The sequence below is a fragment of the Mastigoproctus giganteus genome, chromosome 12 (genome assembly GCF_048544385.1).
Source record: "Mastigoproctus giganteus isolate SK-2022 chromosome 12, ASM4854438v1, whole genome shotgun sequence".
Taxonomy (NCBI): Eukaryota; Metazoa; Arthropoda; class Arachnida; order Uropygi; family Thelyphonidae; genus Mastigoproctus; species Mastigoproctus giganteus.
In genome coordinates, this window is record NC_143586.1 from 89,879,523 (window position 1) to 89,907,195 (window position 27,673).

Genomic DNA, 27,673 nt, shown 5'->3' on the forward strand with positions numbered 1-27,673 from the left:
CTAGTCAAATTACATGCATTCTACTGTCCCAATAAAATCTGAGTTAAATTCTATCAATAAAAATTTCTGCATTACAAGATGTAAATCAAGAACTGATTGAAGTTGTAAGAAATGTTGAAGAAAAATTTAATGAATATCCATGAACATTTTACAAAAATTGAGTTTTGTTAATTTTGTCCCTTTAATCATGTTCACTTTTAGGTTAAGAGAAGTGTCCTCTTTTTATCTGTGATATACATAAATCAGTAATTACAAACAAGCACTATTTAATACGGTAAAAGACAAGACATTATTTAATTTTTACGTGGTATTTAGTTCTCTTGAATATTTGGACAATCATTTGTGTATCTAGGTGAACAAATATGGATCTGAAGGACTGCATGTAGTACCCCAGACCATAACAGGGGTCTATTATTTCAAATATTTTCAAATATAATAGACTCTCGATTTTCCGGGATAGACGATAAAAAAAAAAAAAAATTCCTGGATAATCGATTTCCCGGTTAATCCAAAAATACAGTTAAGTCCCCACCATACATAAGATATACGTTCCAGGACTTCTTACATAAGTCGAGTTTTACGTAACTCAGGAATGACTTAATAAAATATTGCTATATCCCTGATATGCCAAAATAACAAAAAAAAACATATCCACAGAAGAATGAAGGAAAAAGTTATATTTTTTAATTAGTTCAATTAAAACTATCTGGGGACAGTGGTGAAGTAGCTGGGTGGCACATAAGAAAAGAAAGAAAAAAAACTCATGTTATTTACTGTAAAAACTGATTTGTATTTCAATTATTATAGTTAACTTCATTGGTGCTGACTGCTTCTCATAGTCTTTCTCCTTTATTGCGTCCACAGTTGCCACTGACAAATCTGAATTCCGCAAGATACTTGTTAATCACTTGTTGACCATATTCATGCATTTTAATTTTCTGATCCAACTCTATCGCTTTCCTTTTCTTCATAGATTTACAAGTACCGCTGTCACTCATTCTCTTAGTCGGCACCATGATAACAGTCAAAATTAAATTTTCTGAAAAGAACTTCACAGGGTTAAGGCAAAAACTCACTATTAATCACCCCACAGGAACTCACATTTTACTAAAGCACATTTCTGGAAGTTACTACTACAAAACAATTTGCACTTTCCGGGTTACTGGGCTTTTCTGGTAGTGCAATTAATTATACACGGGTGGTAAACTTCATCTTATTGCATTTGATACTGATAGCTGGAATTCTGTGGGTTTTTAAGTTATTATAGTGAAATGTGTGTCCCCTTCACTGAAATCTTCAGTTATATAAAAAAAAATAAATAATGCGATAAGTCCGAAGCTACATCAGTTGGGGATTTACTGTATCGAAAAATGTTCAGCAACCTACGCAAAAAGTATGGGTATGGATAAAAAAAAAAAAAAACACTTACCATATACTACTCGTGTGTCCAATAAGCAAATAGTGTGCATTAGACATTTACTTTTTACGACAGATTTTAAATCGAATAGCTTCCCTTTGTTTTTTAAGATGTCACATATGATTTGGTTACCAACATTATAATGGTTCATTAGCAGTTTAACAGACGCACAGTTTTCAAACTTTTGAATTTCAAGCTTTTGTTTAATTGAAAGCACAACTCTTGCGTTTGCCCATCATTTTCACGATTTCTAAACAAAAAAAAAAAAAAAAAAAAAAAAAAACACTACTAAAAAAAAAATTCCGACATAAATAATGAAATAAAATTTGTCCTTTTGCGGTGTGAAGGAACACAAGCGACGCGATGCACTAAAACAAACTAAATATATATATATTTTTTTTGAGTGGCAGGTGTGAAGACAGCTGGAGTTGTAATAGGCACACTCCCAATGACAACTTATAATGCCGCTTCTTGTCGTTTATTTAGCTTGCAATACATCTGTTTATGTCTCGTTATTACTTGAATTTTATGATTTCTGTTTTTTTTTTTTTTTTTTTTTCTAAATTTCGAGTCTTGAAGTGTCCCGGTAAATCGAGAGTCGGCTGTAGCTTTTGAGCAAAATGAAAATGAGCCATACTTTCTCAGTCAAAATTCTGGCCACGGTTGGTAGAAGCATGCTTCACAGCAAACAATATGTTAAACAGTCAAGGAATGATGAAATTTGGTATTCGATGCAAGAAATGCTTCTAGCATCATGAACAATTAATATTTCAGAAAAAATAATTGACAATATCATCATAGATTCTTACAAGTACAACACTTTGGGGTTTCTTGAGGGGTTTCCTGTTTACACTTTTGGAAGACTTTCCTCAGCTACTCAAAGATGTAATATCAGCACGAGATTGGTTTATGCAGAGTTTCTACTCATTTCATAAGTAATTTGACCCTATCGTTTGGTTGGCAAGAAGTGATTTTATATAAAAGTTGAATGTGATCCAAAATAAATGCTAATTATCTATAAGAAAAATTGCATTCAGCACAGTTTTAAACAATATACAAAAGAAACATTAAAACAATAACTATTTTATTGACTATACAGCCTTAGGATAACAAAAAAAACAAAAACAAACAAATATTAACAGACTATTTTAAATAGCATGACATGACTAGAATAAAAATATTGGATAATCAAAGTAATCAACACAAAGCAGGACAGCTTTCAGACTGAAAATCTGAAGGAATCAGCATCCCATCTTGTTTCTCCCTATTAAGAAAAAACAAAATTACTACTGAATTGACATAGCACAAGTTTACAACTTATATTAATCCACTAAGTAGATTAATAAAATAAAATTGTACATCACATTTAATAAGAGGCTCAAGTATAATATAAAATAGCAAGAAAAAATAATATTTAATCCATGAATGAGCACAGAATAACATGAGGAGCACCTACACCAATCCAATAAACATAAACAGCATGGCAATTTATAGAATGTTTTGCTGTCCCCACCCACAAATCCTATTTTACCATATTTTAATAATATACAGTAAAACCTGGTTAATTCAAAGTTCAATGGGGCCAAAGTGGATCACTTAATTTAAATGGTTCAATATATCTAGTTCAGAAAATATTGGTGTTAATCACAAGAAATTTACTCTTATTACTCTCATTAGTTCTGTGCTGAACTTTTGTCATTCTCATTTAAAATAATCTCTTAGTTTTGTCTTAGCAGATATTCATGAATAGACTGTTGACATTTTAGTCAATACGAGAAATTTAATAAATTTCTTTTCATTTATGCTGCCATTACTAGTCATACGGTTATATGTGTGACGTTCAACAAAGAATAAAAAATGATTTTTTATGATCCTTAAGGATTATCAGACATTTTCCCAGGTATGACAAGCATTTTGCAGACTAGAATTGGATTCTAACCTACAGAATGCAATTTACAGGCTAGGACTGCTACCTGGGAGGCTAAAACACTGACCAGATCCCACTTCACTGAAATTTGATCCCACTGAATCAAATTTCAGTGAAGGCATGTGGCTTGTTGCTTTGCAACAACCAAATATACTTACATGTGCAAGGTCTGAAACACTGCACCTAGTATACTGGAGGTGGCCACCCAGGTGTGAATCAACTTAGGCAGGGGGTGAAGTGTGGCATTTACATCACACAGAGGAATGCACCCCCCCCTGTCTCACCAGGCAATACTGTTAGTAAACTCATCTGATGCAATACCACCACTTTGCTTATTTGAGGTTTAAAGTGATGAAATTGGCGAAGGCAAACACTACAATGGAGAATGTATCAGTCATATACTGATAAGATTTTCCTCTAAGCATTCCGTTGGCAGTGTTGCAATACCAGTGACAACAAAATACAAATGGATGCAAACAGAACACCAGTGTGCAGCCAGCAGCCTCCTGCTAAGTGCTCAATAAACAGAGAACATGTGGGATCAGTCAGTTGTCCATCAACTAGGTTTCAAGAATGTGACTACTAAATACAATTAACATTTGTATTGATTGATTTATTGTAAACTCCACTGACCTGGTGGTCATGCTGGAGTATAAACAAGATTTTTTTATTTATTTATTTTTTTCTTTCTTTCTTTCTTTCTTTCTTGTCATTCACTTGGTCAGAAGGGTAACATCAGTTCACTCATACAGAATGAATCTACACTGGCCAACGGCCCATGTTGTGCTTACTGTTTGCCAATGGCATAAGAAGATATCTAACATTTTAATGTTTCTGTTTGCAGGGTCACTCTTCAAAAATTTCTAAACAGTATACGATGTGATTTTTCCCCTATTTATTTTTTGATTAGAGGTGTTTTATCTGTGAAAGGCAGGCATGTTTCATTCTTACTATTACGCTGACTTTTTTCCTCTGAACAAGTTACGCCCATGTTTCACTGCAAATATTTGCAGTCCACTGCACTTGATAGTAACAGCAAACTGAAGTGCCAAATTTTTACCAACAGCAAAGTGATTACTAAGAGTGACAAATTTTTTAAGACCACATAAGAAACTTTGTACTGTTGCTAAAACTTATACATAAAAAAACAGTCACATGGGGACTTTCTTGACATTATAAGTGCTTATAACAAGTAGCAGTGGTCAGGCATAAGGGGTCCTTAAGTACGCATGCTTTGAGTGACCATGGTTCAAGCCTGGATGATTATTAAATATGAAGCTGTTTCTTGTATCCTAACTCCATGTTTAGTCTCCAGAACAAAGTTCCGGCAACCTGCCCACCTCTTTCATCATGCAGTATGATTGTCTTTTGAGGTAATGATAGACATCATGGCAATATCCAATCTTCCTTGCATTTCGATGGTACAGCTATAAAGCAGCATTCACAGGCTGGCTGCTAGATAGTCCACCAGACTAAACCTATCAGAAACTCTAGGAGACTTCTGGATCAGCTAGTGTATAATTTCACTGCCTTTTACTCTACCAGATAGTAATGGAGGGAGTCTGAGTAGCGTATGTGCGGGAGACATTATTGAGGCCATGTTATGTTAAGGAGCTTGGTATATTCTTGCAATGTGTACACCATATCCAAAAATTTCATTACTTTGTACCATGTCCTCCCCACCCTTTCTTACTACTGAATACATCTTGAATTTCCAAATTAATAGAACTTATCTGCAAAAAGATCTAAACCTCCTAAACACTTCCTCGTTCATTTCACAATTATAAGTGATCTCAATTCTAACCTCAATGACGTCCATTTTCACTTAGTCTGCCAAATCCTATACACTTTTACTGACAGAATCCCAGTTATTGGTTGATTGAACCACTGCTCATCTCAGTTGTTTAAACTATTCACTGTAAGATTCCTTTCACTTCAAAGGTGATAGATACTTGTGCATAAGTCCATTCTGATATTCTCTGTCAGAGACTTAGATAATTTGGAATCTCCTCTTTTCAATGTTCTCTGCCTTAATTTCTCTACCACATTCTATCAAATTCATGTTGCCTCTTTTTCTCTCCCAACTCCATTAATCACTTGAAACTTTCACTTCCTCTCTTTGGAACTTGATTTTCTCCAGTCCAACACTCCTAACAGTGAGGTAATTTTCCTTGGTGATTTTAATGTTCACAATTCCAGCTGGCTTCCATTTTCTAGTCACACAGACTCAGCTGATTGTGATGCTGAGGCTTTTGTAATTACTAATGATCTCACACAGATTGTTCATTTACCAACAGAATACAAGACAATCCTAACCATGCAGCCAACAAGACAATCCTAACCATGCAGCCACATTCTATCAAATTCATGTTGCCTCTTTTTCTCTCCCAACTCCATTAATCACTTGAAACTTTCACTTCCTCTCTTTGGAACTTGATTTTCTCCAGTCCAACACTCCTAACAGTGAGGTAATTTTCCTTGGTGATTTTAATGTTCACAATTCCAGCTGGCTTCCATTTTCTAGTCACACAGACTCAGCTGATTGTGATGCTGAGGCTTTTGTAATTACTAATGATCTCACACAGATTGTTCATTTACCAACAGAATACAAGACAATCCTAACCATGCAGCCAACAAGTTTGATCTTTTTCTCACACAGAACTATTCTAAGTATATGGTCGAAGTGAGTGGTCCTCTAGGCACCTCAGATCACAACTTGATGGTCTCTTCTTCAATGGAGCCTTTTTCTCATGGCCATTCTCAAACTCATGTTTGGCATTACAAGAATGCAAAATTGGATAATTTGTGAAATTTCGTTTCTTTTCCCTGGTCAGTTTTCCCCTCTGATGTCAATGTTTGCACAATTTGTGTCAGTGAAATTATTCTTGTAGATATAACCCATTATTGCACAATCCACCATAAAATCTTGTCCTTTATCTGAACCTTGGTTTTTCAATAAATGTACTAAGGCTGTCATGATAAGAATGTTGCATATCTGACTGGTATCTAAATCTCCAGGTACATTTTCTGCCTTCAAAGTTTGCAACAATTCTAATGCAATTATTAATCAGTCAAAGCTAGATTTCAAACAGGCTAAATGTATGAAACTTGCTTCTTGTCCAAATGGTTGTCTAGCATTCTAGTCTCTTGCAGCTATTGGCCACAACTTTTGCTCATTTCTATTTCCACCTCTGTCAAAACCAGATGGTTCTTTTGCCACTTCAGCCAAGGATAAAGCTGATCTACTGGCATCCTACTTTTCTTTCAATTTGTGTATTAATGATTTTTATCAACCACCGCCTACAATTCCCAGTACTCTCCATTCAATGCCACCTGTGGTTTTCCATCAAAAGTATTCCAAAGAATTTTGAACAATACTGATGCTAAGAAAGCTCCAGGTACTTTTGGTATTTTTTCCCTTGTTCTCAAAACCTGTGCTCTTGAACTTGCTCCTGTTCTGTGTCACCTTTTTTTTTTCTCTTTCTTATTCCAAAGGTGGTTTTTCCCTTCTGCTTGGAAACTTGCTCATATCTAGACAGTCCTAAAAAAGGGTGACACCTCTCATCCAATTATCGTTCTATTGCACTTACTTTTACTACTCATTCTAAAGTAATGGAGAAATCAATTAACCACTATCTAGAAATCTATTTCATCTAATCAATGATTGCCCCCACCACCCTTGTATACATGTTTAAGAACTGATAAGTGAATTAAAAGTGAAAAGGGGAAATGGCATTCCTCTCATATCTCTCTGTTAATATGAATGTTTTTTTTTTTTTTTAGGGGAGGGGGTAGTATTTCCAAACATATATAGTTGTACAAAAGTTGGGAACTGTGATTCACTTAAACAACTAATTGTAAGTGAAATACCAATAGTATCAAGCAAGTCTCTGATATGTGCAATTCTGCTGAAATGCAAAGTTCAGAGCTAGGTATCTTCTGTGCCATTTAGGTTAACATCTCTGAAAGTATTGACACTATTTCTGGCTTCAACATGGAATCCAGAAACAGTGCAAATTATTAACTAGTTTTATACTTTGCACACAGTAAAATTCCCCCTAATGACAGTTTTTACATGGTTTGCTTAGTGAGCTTGCTACTTTTCAACAGATTAATTCACATTTCAAATTAATTCATTATGAAGAACCATATCTTCTTTCTCTCAACAGATTAATATAATTTTGCTTCCTCATCCCCACTTATGCTCACTATCTTTGCAAGATGGTTGTTTCTGGCAGTAATAATTGCAATCACAACCTGCTGCACTGTTGAAACATAGATAATCCTAGAGTTTAGACATAGTCTGAAAACAGATTATGTCGAAGTTCACCATTACATTCCAGTGTTACATAGAAGTGTATAAGGTGTATTATATAATGACTATTCAATGTGCAAACTATAAGTTCCTCAAAAGTGGTTCATAAATCACTTTTGAGGAACTTATAAACTAGTGGGTAATTTTCCTCTAATGTAATGGTTTTTTCTTAATACAGTACTGCTGATGCATTACTATATCTAAAAATAAAATTAAAAAAAAAAAAAAAAAACTATATTCTAATTTGAGGACTATTAACACACAGTATACTCAAATTAGGCCGAACACATAGAACGGTATGTTCTGTGCACACAATTTTACTTAAGTGGCTTTGAAAGTCAAATTATTATTTATGCAAGGTCATTAAGTGAAACATTATGAGAGATGAAGTAACACCAGGGGCTCACATCTGGTGAGTATGGGCTTGGCAAACTCAGGATCCTGAGCTGGATATAATCATTCTTTTCTTTCTTGGTGATTTTTTTCTCTCTCCCTCTCTGGTGCAGCAATAAGCCTCGGGCTTCCTTGACCATATGGCTAATAATAATATTTCTCCTGTACTACTTTTGCTTCCAGTTTAGCTTGCTACATTTTCAGTGTAATGTAACAAATATGTTTCTTGCTGGACATCTGCCATTGCTGCTACAGAAATTATTTTATTATTTGTTGAATTTTTGCATAATTAGTTTTATAAACTTAAATCAAAGTGATTAACAGTTTCATGTTTATATATTTTATTTTTTAGCAAAATTGTTTTGCTAAAAATAATAGGTGTAAAAAAAAATTTCTAAATTAATTTTTCATTTAAAAATATAAATTACATTTTGTTTTCTAAGTATTGCAATTCATTAGTAAAAGGACTATTATTAGCATTAGCATTAGTAGAGGCATATGATGCAAGAAAGCAAGCTTATTCAGCATCAGCCAAAAAAAACCCTCTCCCATTTCACCCCTCCGTTCGTTCGAAATACCTGTCCAGTTGAGCTTTAAATTTGTTCAGGCTATCAACTTCAACAACAAGTGATGGAAGTCGGTTCCACCAACCAACCACCCGCTGGCCAAAGGCAAATTTCCGCACATCTATCCGACATCCGTCCTTCCTCAATTTGAATTTATGCCCTCTGAGGTGATTATTCTGAGAAAGATGAAGAATCCCATTGGCATTGAGCATGCTCAAACCATTCAAAGCCTTATACACCTCTATCAGATCACCTCGCCGGTGCCTAGTCTCCAGACTCTGTAATTTGCAAAACTTAAGCCTTTCTTCGTAAGAGCAACCCTTTGTTCCATTTACTAATCTTGTGGCCCTTCTCTGTACCCGTTCCAGCAGCTCTACATCCTTCTTGAAATGAGGCCTCCAGACCTGTATACAGTACTCAAGATGTGGCCTAACCATTGCCTTATACAAGGGAATAATCACCTCCTTATCCCTGCTAGAAAAATTCCTGTATATCATTGACAAGACACCATGAGCTACTCTTGCAGCTCGTCTGCACTGCTCAGAGAACTTCATATCTGCCTGCACAATTACCCCCAGGTCCTTTTCATTCTCCACCACTGTCAGTGTAGTACCACAGAGTTGATACATTGCTCTGGGGTTACTGTTACCCATATGTAGTACTTTACATTTGTCAATGTTAAACTTCATTTGCCACCTCTCAGCCCATCTGTTCAACCTTTCCAGATCCTGTTGCAGCAGCATAGCGTCAGTAGTGTCCTTAACGACCCTGCCAACCTTTGTATCATCTGCAAACTTAGACATTAAACTTGATATCCCATCATCAATATCATTCATAAACACCGAAAACAACAATGGACCCAACACTGAACCTTGAGGAACTCCACTAATAACATTAGTCCACGTTGAGCAGTGTCCATTGATTACCACTCTCTGTCTTCTGCCACTCAACCATCCCCTTATCCATAGCAGCAATTTGCCTCCAATGCCACACTGCTCCAATTTGTGCAGCAGTCTTCCATGTGCAACAGTATCAAAAGCCTTTCTAAGATCCAAATATATAATATCAAAGTTATTCCCTGCATCCAGTTCTTTTGTGACTACATCATAGTATCCAATCAAATTGGTCAGGCAAGACCTGCCCTTAACAAAACCATGCTGCGTCTGAGCTATAACTGAATTCTTGTCTAGATGATCCTGCAGTGCTTCTTTAACCAGTGCCTCCATTAATTTACCTGGAACAGAAGTTAAACTAACAGGTCTATAATTACTTGTGTCAGCCTTTGATCCTCCTTTGTGAATTGGGGTTACATTTGCACATCTCCAGTCTATGGGTACCTCCCCTGAGTCCAAAGAAGTTCTCATAATTATGGCTAGGGGTTTGCATACTTCCTTTGCTGCCTCCTTTAATATAACTGGATAGATCCCATCCACCCCAGGTGCCTTTTTTATGTTTATCCTCAACAATCTCTCCTCCACTTTCCTCTCGGTTATTACAAAATCATCCAGCTCACTGCCAATGTTTACTTTACCTACATCATTCTCCTTCCTGAATAACTCTTCATGCGTGAATGTAGATGCAAAATACTCGTTTAGATTGTTAGCCACCTGAGCAGGATCCTCAACTGTTGAACCATCAATATCCAGTGGACCAATCTGATTCATCCCTTTCCTTCTCGAGTTCAAGTATGTAAAGAACTCCTTTCTGTTTTTCTTTGCATCCTTTGCCAAGGATTTTTCGTACTCTGCCTTTGCCTGCCTAATCTCCTTTGTGACTTGGTTACAGACCAACTTATATCTATCATAGGCTTCCATGTCACCCATTAATTTGTATGTATCCCATGCATTTTTCTTCTCTGCCACATGTCTCATTAGTCCATCTGACAACCATTTAGGCCTAAACCTTGAACAATATTTCTTAGTTGGTATGTAAAGCCTGGTAGCCACCAAGATTAGTTCCTTGAATGCTTCCCATTTTGAGTTTGCTGTTGGTAACATCATCAGTTGGTCCCACTGTATAGAATTTAAATACTGTCTCAGACCATCATAGTCGCCTTTACGAAAACAAAAGCCCTTCCCTTTACCTCTGATGGTAGTTACCTCCTTGAGTAAATCCCACTTCAACACACTGTGATCACTGCCACCTAGTGGTTCATTTATCTGCAGGTTCTTAATGCATGAAGAATCACTACTGATAATCAGATCAAGAGTATTGCTCCCTCTTGTTGCCTCACGAACATGCTGATGTAGAAAACAATCATCCAATAAATCCACAAAAGCCTTGCTAGTGTGCGAGTGACCAACCCACAAATTCCAGTCAATATCTGGGAAATTAAAATCCCCCATTATAAGACTCTCTGATTTACTGGCCCACTCTATTTCCTTGTACAATATATTATTATACTCATCAGAGTCATTAGGCCTATAGCACACTCCTACTCTCAATTTTGATTTCCCTATGCTTATGTCACACCAAACTGACTCGACACTGCCCTGTCCATCGATGTCAACTGGCTTCACTTCCTTTGACTTATAGCTATACAATAGAATTAATAAAAAAAAATTTTTCAGGAAAAAAAAAAATGGGAACCTGTCAGATCAGGCACCACTGTAATTGTAAAAATTGATATCAACCAATACTGCTGGGTTAAAATTAAACTCTGTTCTGACTACAAAACTTTAAAAAAATATATTCTAAAATGTTAAGGGCACTTCCATGACTAGTTCAAACATAATCAAAACAATAGAAACATAAAGAATCACTCCCTCCCAAAAAATTCTGTATTGTACTATCAGCAAAATTATGGTCATAATCTTGCTTACTGATGGTTCACTTTGGATTATTACCAAAATGGTACCACAAAGAATGGTGATTACTCTGCTCAATTAATGCTTACATGAAAGGATTCTAACAAATCTAAAATGCAAGTAAAACTGACAAAAAGCATATGTGACAAACCTATTTGCAAGCCTAGAATTGTTCAGATTTTCAGATCCAGTGAAGACTGTTAGAAGCAAGTTTCACTAATTGATTTAACAGAGATTAAGAACCCACAACAAAAATAAACAAGTGCATTGAACTACAAGGACATTATATTGTAAAAAAAAAAAAAAAAAAAAAAACTTTGACAGTCCCTGAAGTTCAGTATCATTAGCAAATTGCCACCCCCCCCAAGTGGAATAATAATGTACTCCAAGAAAAGAGAAACTGGGATTTAAAATTTTTTAACAATTAGCTTTTTTATCAGATATACTTACTGAATTGCCTTGCTCAAATTAGATGTGAATAAACTGTTCTTCATGACTTAGAATATATTTTTGAAATGATCATATAACAGCAAAAATTTTCTTACTACTGAAACCAGGCCTATCACAATCTGATTTCTTCTTCTTTTCAGAGTTCGACTCTAGTGTACGCTGTTCAAGATTTGATATACAATTTTCTAAGATTTAGTACACAATTTTCTAAAAGTGTCCTTCAATCTTAAATTTCTGCCAAGGTGGTCATCTTGTGCTCATCAAGGGTTTTAAGGTGGTCATCTTGTGCATATGCACCTTAGTATTTTCTTGACCTGTTTGCTGCAAAATTTTGAAACCTCTGCAATGTTTCTTTTCTTTTAATACATCTCTCCAAAAAGTATAGGTTCTCAATGATTTCATCCAATTTGGCTAGCAAACTTACTGCAGCCTTTTCTGCTGCTAAATGAATAAAACAACAAAGGTAGCTTAAAAACAATTGCTCCCTTTTGTTTTCATATAGTAGTGTTTCAATATAACAACATTATCACAACTTTTAGTATCTTATACACAATACATATCTTACAATATTAAAATTCTGAAAACAATTATATTCCATCCAGTACAATTAACTTTCAAGGCAGGTATGGAAATTAAGAGTACCAGCAATTTTTTGTAATTCATCATTAAAAAATGTGACAAATATTCACATCTGTCATTACTGCTACCAATTTTAATAGAAAATGATCCAGTTTATAAACACTGCAGAATTCCAGTAGTTATATCAGATACCATTTCATTCAAAATATCTGTTGCTATTGTCCTGCCAGATCCATACTTTTCGATAACTTTCAGGTTTAGAATAAGGGATCAACATGATCTGCTGCAGTCGTAGGAAGATTGTGGTCCACCAAAAATGAAAGACACTCTGTAGGTATAAGAGCCAAAGCAATGTTTCCATTTCATCAAAAAAAGGTAAAAAAAAAGCTTAGTCTGAGGGCAACTAAAGCCATATTTTCTTAGTGTAGTTTCATGGATTTATTCCTTAGCTTTGTACATGAGGTATATTAGAAATATTCATATCAGTATTTGCCATATGGTGCAAGAAAGCTCTAGGCTAAAAAAGCTGCTGCACTGACAAAAAAATGTGTTCCATGCTTTACATGGCTTCTGACCTAGGTGACCTTTGATTTTGTTTTCTTGACACTTTATATGTTTTGCACACTTCGAATAGTCAGTAATATCAACACAAACTATAAAATGCAAACTTATTTCTTATATATTGCTTAAAGGACAAATATAAAAATTAGACTAAAAGGAAATACACTCCACATAAACATCAATAATTTTAGAATATTGTGTTTGCTAATGAAGTATTTACCACTGTGTTCAGGGGTTACAATTTGATGACTGCAGTTTCTGTATGTCATGAAAAAAACTAAGAGATTGGCATCAGGCATTTGGCTGTAAAGTCATTCCATTCCATTAAACACTGTGTCTGCAGATGGCAAAGACGAAGCAAGATGAGGCTTACTCTGAGAAGGGAAATTACAGCCTTTTAGTGCATGACTCACAAAATATTTAACACACCTCCAGCTGTACAACTGGTTGTGTTTCAAGATATCTACTATAGCTTATCTTCACTCAGAAATGGTAAATATAATAATACCATTTCTCAGCCTCAAAAGACCTAGCAAAAATCTAAAATGTACCAGAATGTACAAACTTGTTGTATGGATAGGGGTGTGAATAAATAAGTCACCAGTAAAAAATAAAATTCTAATATTACTATTTACCTATATTCAACACATTTTGTTTTAATTTTTAAGCCTACTTCCTTTATCTCACTTGATAATATAGGGGGAAACATACAAGTATATGCATCCCCAAACTCTTAGAAACTTTTGTCCATTATTATATATTTGATAAGGTAATATTTTAGAAATAAACAAGGAGCTACCTTTTATTCAGTCAGTAAGATTTCTTCTTTACCATTTCTCCTTATGCAAATAAATTAAGAAATGATACATTAAAACCAGATTACATAATTTAAAATAATTTAAAATCCGTAATACATTCCTCACTATTGACACATGGGCAGTCCAATACTCCAGGATCACAGTGGTGAACCCCAACCTGACCTAAGCAATATCAAAATCCCCCATGCAACCTTTTTAGCGAAGGAAGACATTTTGTCATAAACCCGAATTTGAAATACAAAAGAAATACTATTAAAATGTGATAAAAGTACGAAAAAACAATGAATTTAAAATGCACTAAAAATTCCTCCCTCCCAGTTAGTACATTTTAAATTCATTGTTTTGCTGTACTATTATCACATTTTAATAGTATTTCTTTCATATTTCAAAGTGGCGTTTATGACAAAATGTCTTCCTTCACTAAAAAAGGTTGCATGGGAGGTTTTGATATTTCTGGGGTCAGGTTGGGGTTTACCACTGTGATCCTGGAGTATTGGACTGCCTGTGTGTCAATAGGTGAATAGTGAGGGGTTTTAAATTATGTAATCTGGTTTTATCGTATCATTTCTTAATTTATTCGTATAAGGAGGAATTGGTAAAGAAGAAATCCTACTGACTGAATAAAAGCTAACTCCTTGTTTATTTCTAAAATATTAATAGAATGTAGGAAACATTTGAGCTTATGTAAGCTCTCATTTATGTAATGTTGATGAGGTAATAAAAATAATTTAAGAACTCACGCTTCTGATTCTAAATATTCAAGAGCTGCATCCACTTTAGTAGAAGACACTTCATTTACTGTTGCTAAATAGTTATACAAATCTTTAAATACCGAAAAAGGCATCTTCAATCCCTCATTAATATCTTCACTGAGAAACTCGCATATTTTGCCCATAGTTTCTTTCAAGTTCTAAATAAAGAATAAAAAATTAACGTATATATCTATTACATATCTTTTAATGCTTATTTCAAAAATGAGTCAAGTAAAAAAATATTTAGAGGTTATCAAAGATACATGGTCCCTAAGGTTGCTGGACAACCTCAGTAGTGATGTCTAAGACCACTATTTGGGAATATAAAACAGAACAAAAGCTTAACTTCTGCGTGCAGCAAATTTTAATACAGTCCAGTCATTCTGAAACAACTGTTAAGACTTTCGTACCAGAAAATTTCTGGTACGAAATTTTCTGGTTGGGGGATTTCTGATATGAGGGCAACTAAGGCCAAATTGTGCCTGTTCAAGTAGGTTTGTGGAATTATTCTTAATCCAGAGCATCGATAATCCAAACTAAATGGGACCAGTGGTAGTTTGGATTTTCGAACTTATCAAAAATATAGTTCTGGAGACTAAAAAAAAAACAGGTTTAGTAAATATAGAAATAAAAACAATACATTGTACTTATATATTTTTATTCATAGATAACAAAACAAATGGAACTTTCAGCCACAGTTGGCTGAAAGTTTGTTGCCAGATCTCTCTTTTCAGCAAGAGTAGTGAGTTGGGTGCTCTCACGTAGAACAAGTGGCATGCTTACTTGGTACCAGCAGCTACAGGTAACCCAAATGAACCATGTAAGTCAATGGGAGTGCATACAATAACACCATGTTGACAACAGCATCACTTCTTGTGTTAACCACCCAGCTTACCTCAACAAATTAAGCTTGCTGATTCCCAAGGAAGTACAGATATCACTCAACTGGCCTTTAGGCAATTATTAGCACTATTGTTGCTGTAAAACGCAGGAATTCGTGGTGACATAAAGAAAACCTGTAATTCAGAAATTTTAAGCATGGATACTGAAATTTTGATTTCAGACATTTATGGATTTATGTAATATTCACAATATGGAACAAAAGTGTCAACTAACTTGGTACGTGATGTATATAAAAAGGAATACCAGGAGAAATGTTAGCAAGGAAAAATATTAATATCATTTATTATATGAATTTGAAACAATGTTTCTTGATTCATTCTGATATATTTAAAAACTGTCCTTTATAACCATCCAATTAGTTACAAATTATATTATTCAAAATTTTGTCTACTATACGAGAATTGGGTATACCCATCAGTTCCTAAAACAGATACCCAAGCAGCCATTTGGCTATCTGTTTTAGAGCCATCTGTATATATTTGAAAATATTCAGAGAACTGTGAGTAGTCTGTGGGCATCAGTTTTATGTTGATGTTTGCCAGAGGGCTTTTTCCAAACTGTTCAAAACAAGTGTCACAATTAGGAGTGAAAGTTTGCCCTGGTAGATTCGCTATACTATTATCATCACATGTGCTGTCAAAGCTTATTGAAGCTAGTTCTTGAAGTCATATTCCAGCTGGTTTATTTCTGTAAAGATTCTCTCACTGTAGATCAAGAAGATATTGCTAAGTAGGGTGATTAGGAAAACTTCAGATTTTGATGGCACAGTTATTTAATAACAGCATTTGTCTCCAGAGAGATATTAGAGGCTCGAGGGCTTCTGCATATAATCTCTATACAGGCAATGTTCTATATGCACTTAGAGTAATTCATAAGGCACTGTGATGTATGGAGTCGAGCCATACATGGGTTATAGACAGGCTTTGTAGTCTGTCTTGATCTGATTAAGACATGATAAGTGAAGCAATGTGTACCAATCGGCTCCCATATCACTGAAAGAAGAACTCTAAGAATATTCAGTTTTTTAAGACAGGTTGTTCAGAGGCATTTGATATGTTTCAAGAAGTTAAGCTTTTTATCAAGAATCAGGCCAAGGAAACAAAACATTTTATATTCAGCTATCTAGCAGATATGCTGAATAACTGAATATAAAGAGTTCTATAAATAATATTATAGTTTCCACCAAACCTAAATTTTTTTTATGGTGCAAACTGTAGCTTTGAAGTACTTACCACTCCTAATTAAATCCTAACAGTGTTAAGTTATGATAATTAGTAGAAATTAACTATTTCTATTAATTATCAGAACCAGTACAATGGCTCTGGCTAGTTCCACAGTCTAAGTTATTTCATGGCTTAGCATATTTCATTTCATAGTGTAGGATAGAGAACCAAACCATTTTTAAGTAGTAATTTGCAGAAGTAAAGCTTTAATTAATTTCTCAAATTTTGTCTATTTAATTTCTGTAATAGTTTGTAAATTCATCCCTGTCAATTAACTAATTAATACAAGAGCATCCAAAAATGGGCAAAAGACTTAATCATGACAGCTGGAAATGCTGCAGGCTATTCCTTGTAAGTCAAGTCCCTAATTTTTGTTCACACTGTGCTATATATTTGAAGGTTGCTCTTGTAGGTGACCATAGAAGTGATTCCTCAGTCATACTACGTACTAAATTTAGGAAAAGTGAAAATCTGAATTTAAACCCTGTTAATAAACAAAATTAAGTCACTGAGCAAATGGGCAGATGTCCTAGACAGATTAAAACTGGACCCAAATGATATGTCAGGAAATCCATTCCAAATTCTGATCCGAGACATGAATCATCAAGAGTAGACTATTTTGGTTCAACAGGGGTCTCAGTTTTTGAGGAAACTGATAACATATTTTGTAAAAAAAAAAAAAAAAAAAAAAAAAAAAAAAAAAAGTCAGGTGGAAAAGAACCAAAATGTCTGCTTGGTACTACAATCAATGAGTAACTAACCAGTTGTCAGTTCTTATGGGGATTAATGAAGTTTTGGGCATACAAGTAGGTGCCAGTGATATTAAATTAGAAATTATAGGTAAGGGACCACAATGAAAAAATATCAAATTATGGCAAAATGTAATTGTCTGAAATCTTGCCCAAGCATGATAGGATGAATCTTATTATGAAGCCTTGCTGATTAACTCGAGACTTGAGGGACTCTATAAGGGATCTGGTGGGATGAGTTCTTATTCCTGGCCTTCAGTGCCAGGAATAAGAACTCTTAAGCATGAAGAAGCTTTCAAGGCAACAAGCTTTGTTATCAACTTAAACAAACTACATGATAACAAGTCCTTGTATGCAGAGATATAATCTTGTGCATGTATTGACAACAGGTGTGGATTGTGCACAGTTAAAAGAATTGAAAAAGAAAGAAGGGAAAGGGAACAATAAAATATTCTACTGCTGTAGTGGTGCAGCATACACTAGCTCTAGTGGGTTAACAACAAGCATTAGTCTGTTGTTAACCCAGCTTGGTCTGATGTAAAATAACACCTTCCATAATAGGATGTATGCAGGTCACAGCATTTCATTTAAAGGTGGGACTTGCCACAGTTATATAGAAGCAATGTTTATTTCATTAGGATTTAATGAGTTTGAAAGAGCAGAAAAATGCACAAATTACAGAGTAATGGGCAGCTCAGATTACTATAATAATTATAAGCCAAATTGTGATGAAACCACAAAAGCTGATTATGAGAAAGCATTAGCCAAGGAGGTTTATTCATATGTAAATATGAAGAGGAAAAAAAGTAAACCAGATAGGAGGACCCTTACTCAATAGAAATAGCATACTCAATGATAATACATGATGTGTCTGGATTATCATTGAGTATCTCTCTATGAACTGATAGACACTTGGTATAGAGCTTCACAGGCAGAAAGTCCCTTTTCAGGTGAATATTTTGCTAATAGTCAGTCCTCGTATAGCACCATAGTTGTGTTCCTAGAAACCCTTGTGCAATGCAAAATCATGCAATATAAACAAGAGGCCCTATGGGTTAAAATAGGGTTAGGTGCCAACCACCCAAGATTAAACACGCATTTGTAACCAAAACATTACCAAACACAATAAATTGTAATAAAATACGTATTTTATTACAACTATTACATAATAAAATATTGCTAATGCTTTTGGTTCTATTGTAAGCAAACTTGTTTTTTGTTTGATTTTCTATCGAAACAGATGATAGCCGTTCCATCTCTTCCAATTCTTTGTGCCTTAATCTAATGGGTTTTAATTACACTTTTTAGCTGTTCCTGCTATGAAAGTTTTCATTTTCTCTGCATTCTTTGTAATTCTTGGCGTTGCCTCATTTAGGACTGTAACACGTGCAATATCACATGTTCTTTCATTTTGCTCAAAGCATTTCACAATTTCATATTTTTTCTCTATCGACAGAGGCGGACTGGCCATAAGCCTTACTGGGGGAAACCCCAGTGGGCCGTAGGCCAGTATGATTTTGGCCATAAACACTAGTATGAGGCCACTACAAATTTTCCCTGGTAAGAATTTTTGACCCAGTCCACCTCTGTTTATCAATATTGCTTTTCTCTTCTCTCTGAATCTGTAGTGTCTTCACCAGGACGCTTCCTTTTCAAACCTTTTAAGTATTTTACTCATTTTCAGGGAATAAAGCACAATTACAAAATGAGGAGGCCCGCTTGATACACAAACAAAGCTGCGCGTGTGTACCAACTGAATAAACAACACCATAAAGGCAGAGAGACCCTATGAACACCTCACTAGCTCATATTTTACTAAACCACATTTCTGGGGGTTACTACCATAAAACAATAAAAACAATTTCCAGTTGCGTTTCTGCTAGTGGAATCTGTTATAAACTGGTAGTAAACAATCTAATTGCATTTGCGATAATACCGATAGCTGGAATTGTGTGGGTTTTTACGTTATTATGGTGAACTGATATAAAAAAACAAATACATTTTCAGAATCTTCTCTTCATTCCTATCGTGTTGCGTTTAGTTTGGGTGATTCCGTGTTCGACTGCCATTTCTTGTAAACAAAGGCGAATCATGCATAAGCGAATTCAGTTCGTGTTATCTCTCTCTCACCAACTTTAAAAGTAGATGATACACCAGATACAGATGGTATTTACCTGGTCACTGAAAGGCTACAAAAGAATTTGCCAAAACCTTTAGGGTTAATTATAAGTTGCCAATTCATGGGTAACCCCCTTGGATTGTAAATATGAATTATATCTCACCAATACAAGGGCTGCTAAGAATAAAGATAAATAACTACAGACCAGTTTAACCTCAGTGGCAGGGAATACCATGAAATTTGTGGTCAAAGATGCAAATGAAAACATGCCATTTTACAGTACCTTAATTTTTTAATCAAATGTAAAAGGTAACAAATCTTTAATCCTTTAGTTGTATATTACATTGTTTTTGAGTGTACATGAAACAATTTTTTTTTAACACTAAACAACCTGTTGGCATAATATTACTTTCCTGACATAAATTTAAAAACATACTGAATTAAGAATAAGAAATAACATTTCAGCACTATACACAAACTACTTACACCCTGACACTGCATACATGTCATAAGAGCCATAAATCTTGGCCATTCTATTTGTGCTGCAACATCTTCAGAGAAGCCACCTTTCTTTAATAATTTAAAAAACAATTTTGGATCTAGATAAAGATCTTTCCACTTCATCTCCAGATTTCCTACTACAACTCTTTCTTCATTTTTAAGCTTTATTAAAAGACAAAATATCAATATTAAAAATATATTCATATTACATTAAAATTCCAATAATGATATGCATTTATACAATTGCCTCTACCAAAATATTATATAATTAGATGTGCATACTACCTTCTGAATCTAAATAGAATAACCTGTCATTTGGAAACATAGTGAAATGACCATACCAAAAGTAAAACTGCATAGTACTGTAATCTGATATCTTAATGCTACATTATGGGAAAGAAAGCAGATATCAGCCCGTTCAAAAGAGGAATGATTGTCAGTGCCTGTCATCACTGGCAATGAACATAATGGCAAGTCTGTAATCAATGGTTACTAACTGAAAAAAAAAAAAAAAAAAGCATAAAACAAGCTGAAGAAATAAATAGAATTATGATCAATGACCAATTCCTATGATGTAATCAAAAATCTACACATTAAATTCACAAAAGCTTTTAGTGCTGGATAGGAGGTACCCATATCAGCCACTGCATACTTGGGAGCAAAGTAGAATGGGCAGCAGTTCTTAAAGAATTAGCTGCCCTTAATCTTAAAGTCTCAATATCCAAATAGAATATTCATTCACTGAACGAGGCTACAAAGGAATGTGCCAAAACCTTTAGGGTTAATTATAAGGTTGTTGTCAAATTCATTGGTAATCTTGGATTGTAGAAATGAATTATCTCACTAATAAAATGGGGGGGGGGGGGGGAAGCTAAGGATTAGGTGTATAAAAACTACAGAACAGTTTAACCTTAGTGGCAGGGAAGGATTAGATGAATAACTACAGACCAGTTTAACCTTGGTCTCAAACTGTATTAAAAAAAAAAAAAAAGTCAACAGAAACATGCAATCCTGGCTCACAACATTTACCACTAATAAATTCATATGAATCGCACCATCTTTTTTTTTTTTTTTTTCTCTTAGGAGCATTAGCAACTAAAGGTGGTCATTCCCTGACCTTTCCGCATGCTCCGCATTTGGTGATTAAGGGCTCAAACCCCAGCCTAACCAAGAAGCGTGTGCTACGCACTGCTGCTCCTGCCCACCTGGCTTTTATCCTGGCAATGTTCAACTCTTGAATATCATTCCAATAGCAACAATTATGCCAACTAACAGGACCATTCAAGTAAAAGCAGGCTCATCACTGAACATAACATCTGACAGCCAAGTGGGGAGGTGCAAATGTGAGGTGTGTAATACCCACTCACAGAATTCCACCCATCAGTTGGTGTCATCTCCACATAACTCCTGAAGAAACTGTACTTTGTATGGTAGGCGCCTCCGTAGCCAGGTGGGAAGGAGCAGCAGTGCGTAACACACGCTTCTTGATTAGACCAGGGTTCGAGCCCGTCACCACCAAATACGGAGGATGCGGAAAGGTCAGGGAATGACCACCGCATATTCCCGGAGCAATATGGCCTTAGTTGCTAATGCTCCTAAAAACCAAATAACAAACAAACAAACAAACTTTGTATGGATGGAATTTCTTTCATTTAAAAATCCTTGCAGACATTCAGCTAATACCAACTTCCTGGCCAAGTTTCCTCAAAGATTTGTGGGGATTTCTGTTAATGGTTTCAAGGGTAATAGCAAAGGCTTCATCACCTGTGGATGTCTGAGGACAACTATGTGGCTTGTCAAAAACACTACTACTCATTAAAAAGTCAAGTAGTTTCTCAACAAATTGCTGACAGGGTTTGTTTTTATCAGGATGCCTTTGGTGAAATAACTCAAATGCTTCCCTTTGGCTCTTGCCCATTATATGTAAGAGCACCAGTTCTACTTATTCTTATGGTATATTGTCACTCATTTTTTTTTCAATATCTACAAAATAAAATTAAAATATAATAATCCTAACAATATTTATTAATGATATCAATAATAATGTAATATACAGGAACTCCCCGACTTACTTAAGGGTTGCATTCTGCGTAACGCTATGCAAGTCGGATTTTACATAAATTGGGGAATTTCCCCCCATGCTTGTGCAGCACTCGCAACTGTGCTCACTGAATTGATTGAATCAAAAAATAAATATTAGACGAACATGTAAATAGAATTATTTATTAAATTTTTTTTTATCTCATGTGCAGGAAAAAATAAGCGTGCAATTTAAAAAAATTTCAAAATTATAAAATTACAAAAAAAGGAGACAGGCATAATTTACCTCTCGAGCATCGTTGCCAGAATCTACGTCTTCAGCTGATATATCCACCACTGTGGAGATTTAGAAGCCGCTCAACCTTATGAAAGAACGCATTAATTGATTTATCATAAAGAAATCATAGATTTCTTTGTAGCAAGCAAGCATATCATTCACCCCTCGGTTAACTTTTAAGAATCGTTCACTGTTAGGATCCATCTTCTCATTGCCGATGCAATTTCACAAAATTCCATTGCCATCTCTCTGGTGATGAAGCGTCACAGCTCCTCATTTGATTCGTCTTGAGCTTCAGCATTTTCTTCTTTCACTATCACTGCCTGCAAGTCGATATGTTCTTCGTTAGATAATTCCTTCTCTTCTTCCTCTATTAACTCCTCCACATCTTTGGCATCAACCTCCAACTGAAGTAGCTCTGCAACCTTTACTATCTTATCTGTAACCTCTTCATATGATTCATCTTTTTGAAATCCTTCGAAGCCTTTTACGTGCCATGCATGTAAAACGCTTCGAACGTCCACGCACCATTTAAACAACTTTTAGTAATTTCTGCTGAGGCCTTAATGTTTAGGGTTGCGTGGTAAATATTGTAAGATTTCCAAGTCTCTTAACGTAAAATGTTTGGTGGTAGAAATATGACTCGCGTTCGAATTGAAATCATCTAGGTGCATAGGATGTCCAGGAGTGTTATCTAATAGAAGCAAAATCTTGAAAAGAGCTTAATTGTCTTTACAATATTTTTTCAACCTCCGGAATGAAGCAGCATTTAAACCAATCCTCAAAGAGAGATAGTACCCAGAATCATCTGTCCAGTTGACTGATGCTTCTGGGTAGCCAAGTGGCCAGAACATAACAACAGAACACACACATAATACACACAAACCGACGTCACACACATATCTGGCCCATTTGTAGTGATACTGTTCTTCACAGAGATACGAGGTGGTGAACTGTTGTCCATGCTCTGTTTCAATCGGAAATGCACGGGTGGGGTGGTTTTATTGATGCCCTTAAATGTACAAGGATTTCCAGAATGGTACACAAGCAGTGGTGGTTTCAATCTGTAATCTCCCTCTGCATTGGCCCCAAGCAAGAGAGTGGCCCTATCTTTTGAAAACTGGCATTGTATTTTCCTCTTTGGCAATGTATGTTCGATCCGAAATTTTTTTTCAATACAGAGCAGTCTCATAAATGTTAAAAATTTGGTGCGTTGAATAGCCACCTTCATCAATTTTTTCCAACACATCACAATTTCTCTTCAGATGCAGAATCGGCACTGGCGACTTCACCGCACTTAACGTTGTGGAAACCAGCACGATGCTTGAACCTATTAAACCAACCATTGCTTTCCACGAACTTGGCTTGGGGTTCGCTGTACTTATCCTTAATAGCTTTATAAATACTTGCTGCTTTTGTTTGAATGGTCATTAGACTCAGGGGCACTCGCTTCTGAATCTGATTTTCCATCCATATTATTATCAGCTGTTCCATCTTTGATATAGCACCTGAACGCTGTTTTGAGATCACTGTTGATCTTAAATGCGTTGATCCTTTGACATGTTCCTTTACAAGCACACTGTCCTTTAAAATAGTATTCACTGTTGAAGCAGCGAGACCTAATTCTCTTGCAATAGATGACAAACTTTGTCCTGCTTCATATTTTTTAATCATTTTCTTCATTGCAATACGGAAATAGGAATTTAGATGCACGAACAGAAAAGCCCAATATACCAGAAAGTGCAAATTGTTTTTTGTTCGTGACCTCTAGAAACATGCTTTAGAAAAATATCAAAAAGGTGTTCAAAATTGATTTTTATAACGGGAACATATGATAACGATGAAAGGGTAGCGCAATTTATATTATAAATATGACCTTTTAGAGAGATAAATAGCTCAGTAATATAGCAAAATTTTAAATTTCCAAGAACGAATTACAACAAAACAAAACAACACAATGCGTTGTGTTGGGTTCACATTACAATACCTCCATTTATTCCTACGAGATGCAAAATACGTTTCCACGATTTTAAGTTTGCACGGGCCGGGAAAAACTTACATAAAGTAGAATTTTTGTAAGTCGAGTATTACGTAAGTCAGGGAGTTCCTGTACTGAGTATACAGACTTTTGTGACACTGTATACTTAAACATAAAGAATCACTCAATATGTGAAGGTCAATTATAAAAGGAGACTATATTTCTGTTTTAAGCTAAATTTCAAAATTATTTTAAAAAATTTTTAGGAAAAAATAAAAGAACATGTAATTATTTTTTATTATTTAACAAAATTGCAAATTTTATCAAGCTTTTCACATATTGTATAAAGTCATAAAAAGAAAAAAAAAAGTCCACTGTCTGAAATAGTTTAGTCACATGATAAACAGGAATAATTCATACTTATACGGAATTAATTTAAGCTTCTGAATCATTTGAAAAATTGCATTAGTGTTTCTAAATGCTATTTATATTCAATCATGTAAACACACTAACATCACAGTATGTTTTTTTAAAGAAAAATCAAGACTAACCAATCTGGTTAATTATTAAAAAAGATCAAAAAACAGTTGGATACAAGATATTGTATAATTCTTGAGCAAGCTACAATTCCTAAGGTTTGATCATGGACCGACTAAGAGACAGAGGGCAGTCACAAATGAGCATATTCAATGTGAACTAATGTAGCATGCTACATCACCCAAATGATTGGTGCTAGGGTGGCCTCTTGTTTTTTGCCTGCTCTAATGGCACTGTTCAGTACAGAGAAAGCTGGCAAAGTTTGCTGATTATTTGAATGATGGGGAGGATAAACTAACCTAGTTACACTCCATACACTAAACTCGCTACACTACACTCCTCTTGCCCAGATTAATCGCCCGAGGGGACATAAATTTAAATTGAGGAAAGACAGTTGTAGAATAGATGTGTAGAAACTTGCCTTTAGTCAGCGGGTGGTTGATTTCTAGAACAAACTTCCACCTGTAGTTGTAGAAGTGGACAGCTTAAATAAATTCAAGGCAGAACTAGACAAACATTTGGAGAGAATGAATAGGTGAAATGGAAAGGTTTTTTGTTGTTTTTTTTTTTTTTTTTCCCCGGCTGAGACTGTATATAAGCTTGCTTTCTTGCATCATATGCCTCTACTAATGCTAATGCATCAAAAGAAATATGGACTGAGAAACAAACACTCACGTGTAACTAGAGGTTATTCCTGTTTGGAGACTAGGGTGGCCTCTAGTTACATGTGTTTGTTTCCCAGGCTATATTTCTTTTGATGCAGTGTAGCTAGGTTAGGTCATCCTCCCCAACGTTCAAATAATCAGCAAACTTTGCCAGCTTTCTCTCTACTGAACAGTGCCAATAATGCAGACAAAAAAAAACAAGAGGCCACCCTAGCACCAATCATTTGGATGATGTAGGATGCTACATTAGTCCACATTGAATATGCTAATTTGAGTTACAATATATAAAGAGACATTTAAATTTTTTATATAGAGTGTAAATAAGCAATGAGAAAGGCAGTGTATTATCAATGATTTATTAGATATTTACAAGTAGGGATTACATCTTATTATTCACTACATAAGACTACACTTGAAATATTGAATTCACACCTAGAGGATATATATATATCCGATAATACAAAATAAAATAAAATATAAGCCAGTAGTATGGCAAAAACTGTAGAGCGAAAATCAACATAAAAATAACGTAAAATAAACCAACAGGGAGGGGAAAGTAAAGGTAATAAGACATAAAGAGTAGCCGAAAGTCCCCTCTATAATTTAGCTCTTTAAATCCAATTAATAAAACCGATATAAAATTTAAAATAATGCCAATTATATGATAATTTAGCGGTATCCCCCTCGTAAGGTACCAGTTCCGAAAAATGTGAAATATCACCAAAAAGGGGTTAAAAGAACTACTAACAGAAAACAAAATATCAAAATAATAGACTGACCATTATGCCCCATATCGACAGAGGACCACAAGGCCAATAATGGTCATGGAAACGCTGCATTTCAATCGCTATATAAATCGTCGCAAAGGCGAAAAGATCAAAGAACCAAACCACCCATTCCTCCGATCGATCCGCAAATGAAGAGAGAAATAAATTATAGAACAGAGCCAAACCACTGACCTAATGTAAGCTTAGCCAGTTTATATAAAAGGCAGAGAATTCTCCCTAAAAGAAACAGCTCAGCTGTTGAGTGAACAGGTTGGCAACAAAATATCTCTGGAGGGTAGTGCAGAGACTGATTAAGATTAAGTAATTTCAGTAATAGACAAGAAAACAACCAGGAGATACAAATGTAAAATCTCAGAGAATAAAAGAAGATTCGATCTCATGTAGTTCATCTTCAGAGTGCTGTAGATCACCGAAATAAATTATCTCCCAATTTTTGATTGAGGCTGAGAGTTTGACAAAGTTCAAGAAGAAATTTGATGGACACTTTCTAGCTTTTGGATGAATAACTGTTGTAGTTTTTTTTTTTTTTTTTGATGGATGCAAAATACAAGGGCTGTTCAATAAAGGCAGATCATAATTTTTCACAAACAACAGTACTTGCTTGCTATTTCTAGTTGAGTTGCAGAATTTAAGACCAAACCAAGCTGCATCACAGTAACTGCACAGATGACTCAAGAACACAGTTTGACCTTGGTGGCCAGTCAAGTTTATGCCTATATAACAATGGACATGACAAGCCAGGAAGAGTATTCTGCTCTCAAAAGGCTTAAGTTCTGCAAATTGCAGTATCTGGAGATTAGGCACCTGCAAGGTGATTTGATTGAGATGTATAAGGCCTTGAATGGAATGAGCAGGTTCAATGCTGATGGGATTCTTACTCTTGCTCAGATTACAAACCTGAGGGGGCATAAACTGAAATTGAAGAAAGACAGTTGTCAAATAGATGTGTGGAAATTTGCCTTTCACCAGCAGGTAGTTGATTGCTGGAACAAACTTCCATCTGTCATTGTGGAAGTTGATAGCTTAAATAAATTCAAGGAAGAACTGGACAAACTTTTGGAGAGAATGGATGGGTGAAATGGGAAGGTTTTTTTTTTTTTTTTTTTGGCTGATGTTATATAAGTTTGCTTTCTTGCATCATATGCCTATGCTAATGCTAAAAATTTTGTTTTTGTTTCAAGAAAACATCAGCTAAAGTGTATGAAATGTTAGAAGAAGTTAATGGTGAATCTACGCTTCCATATAGCACAGCTAGCAAGTGGTTTAGAATGTTTAAAGATGGATGTGATTCAATCACAAAAATTGACC

At 35.2% G+C, this 27,673-nt stretch overlaps 1 protein-coding gene across 1 annotated transcript in view; it reads right to left on the reverse strand.

Annotated features, from left to right (window-relative positions):
- Positions 1 to 2,572: 2,572 nt before the first annotated feature.
- Positions 2,573 to 27,673, reverse strand: part of LOC150077260 (ropporin-1-like protein) — a 35,467-nt gene continuing 10,366 nt past the window's right edge. The window contains exons 3-5 of the mRNA XM_090386525.1: positions 20,066 to 20,242; positions 14,574 to 14,743; positions 2,573 to 2,681 (exon numbers count right to left, since the gene is read on the reverse strand). Of these exons, the coding sequence (XP_090242651.1) occupies positions 2,615 to 2,681; positions 14,574 to 14,743; positions 20,066 to 20,242 (414 nt within the window). The 3' untranslated portion in view covers positions 2,573 to 2,614. The remainder of the gene's footprint in view (positions 2,682 to 14,573; positions 14,744 to 20,065; positions 20,243 to 27,673) is intronic.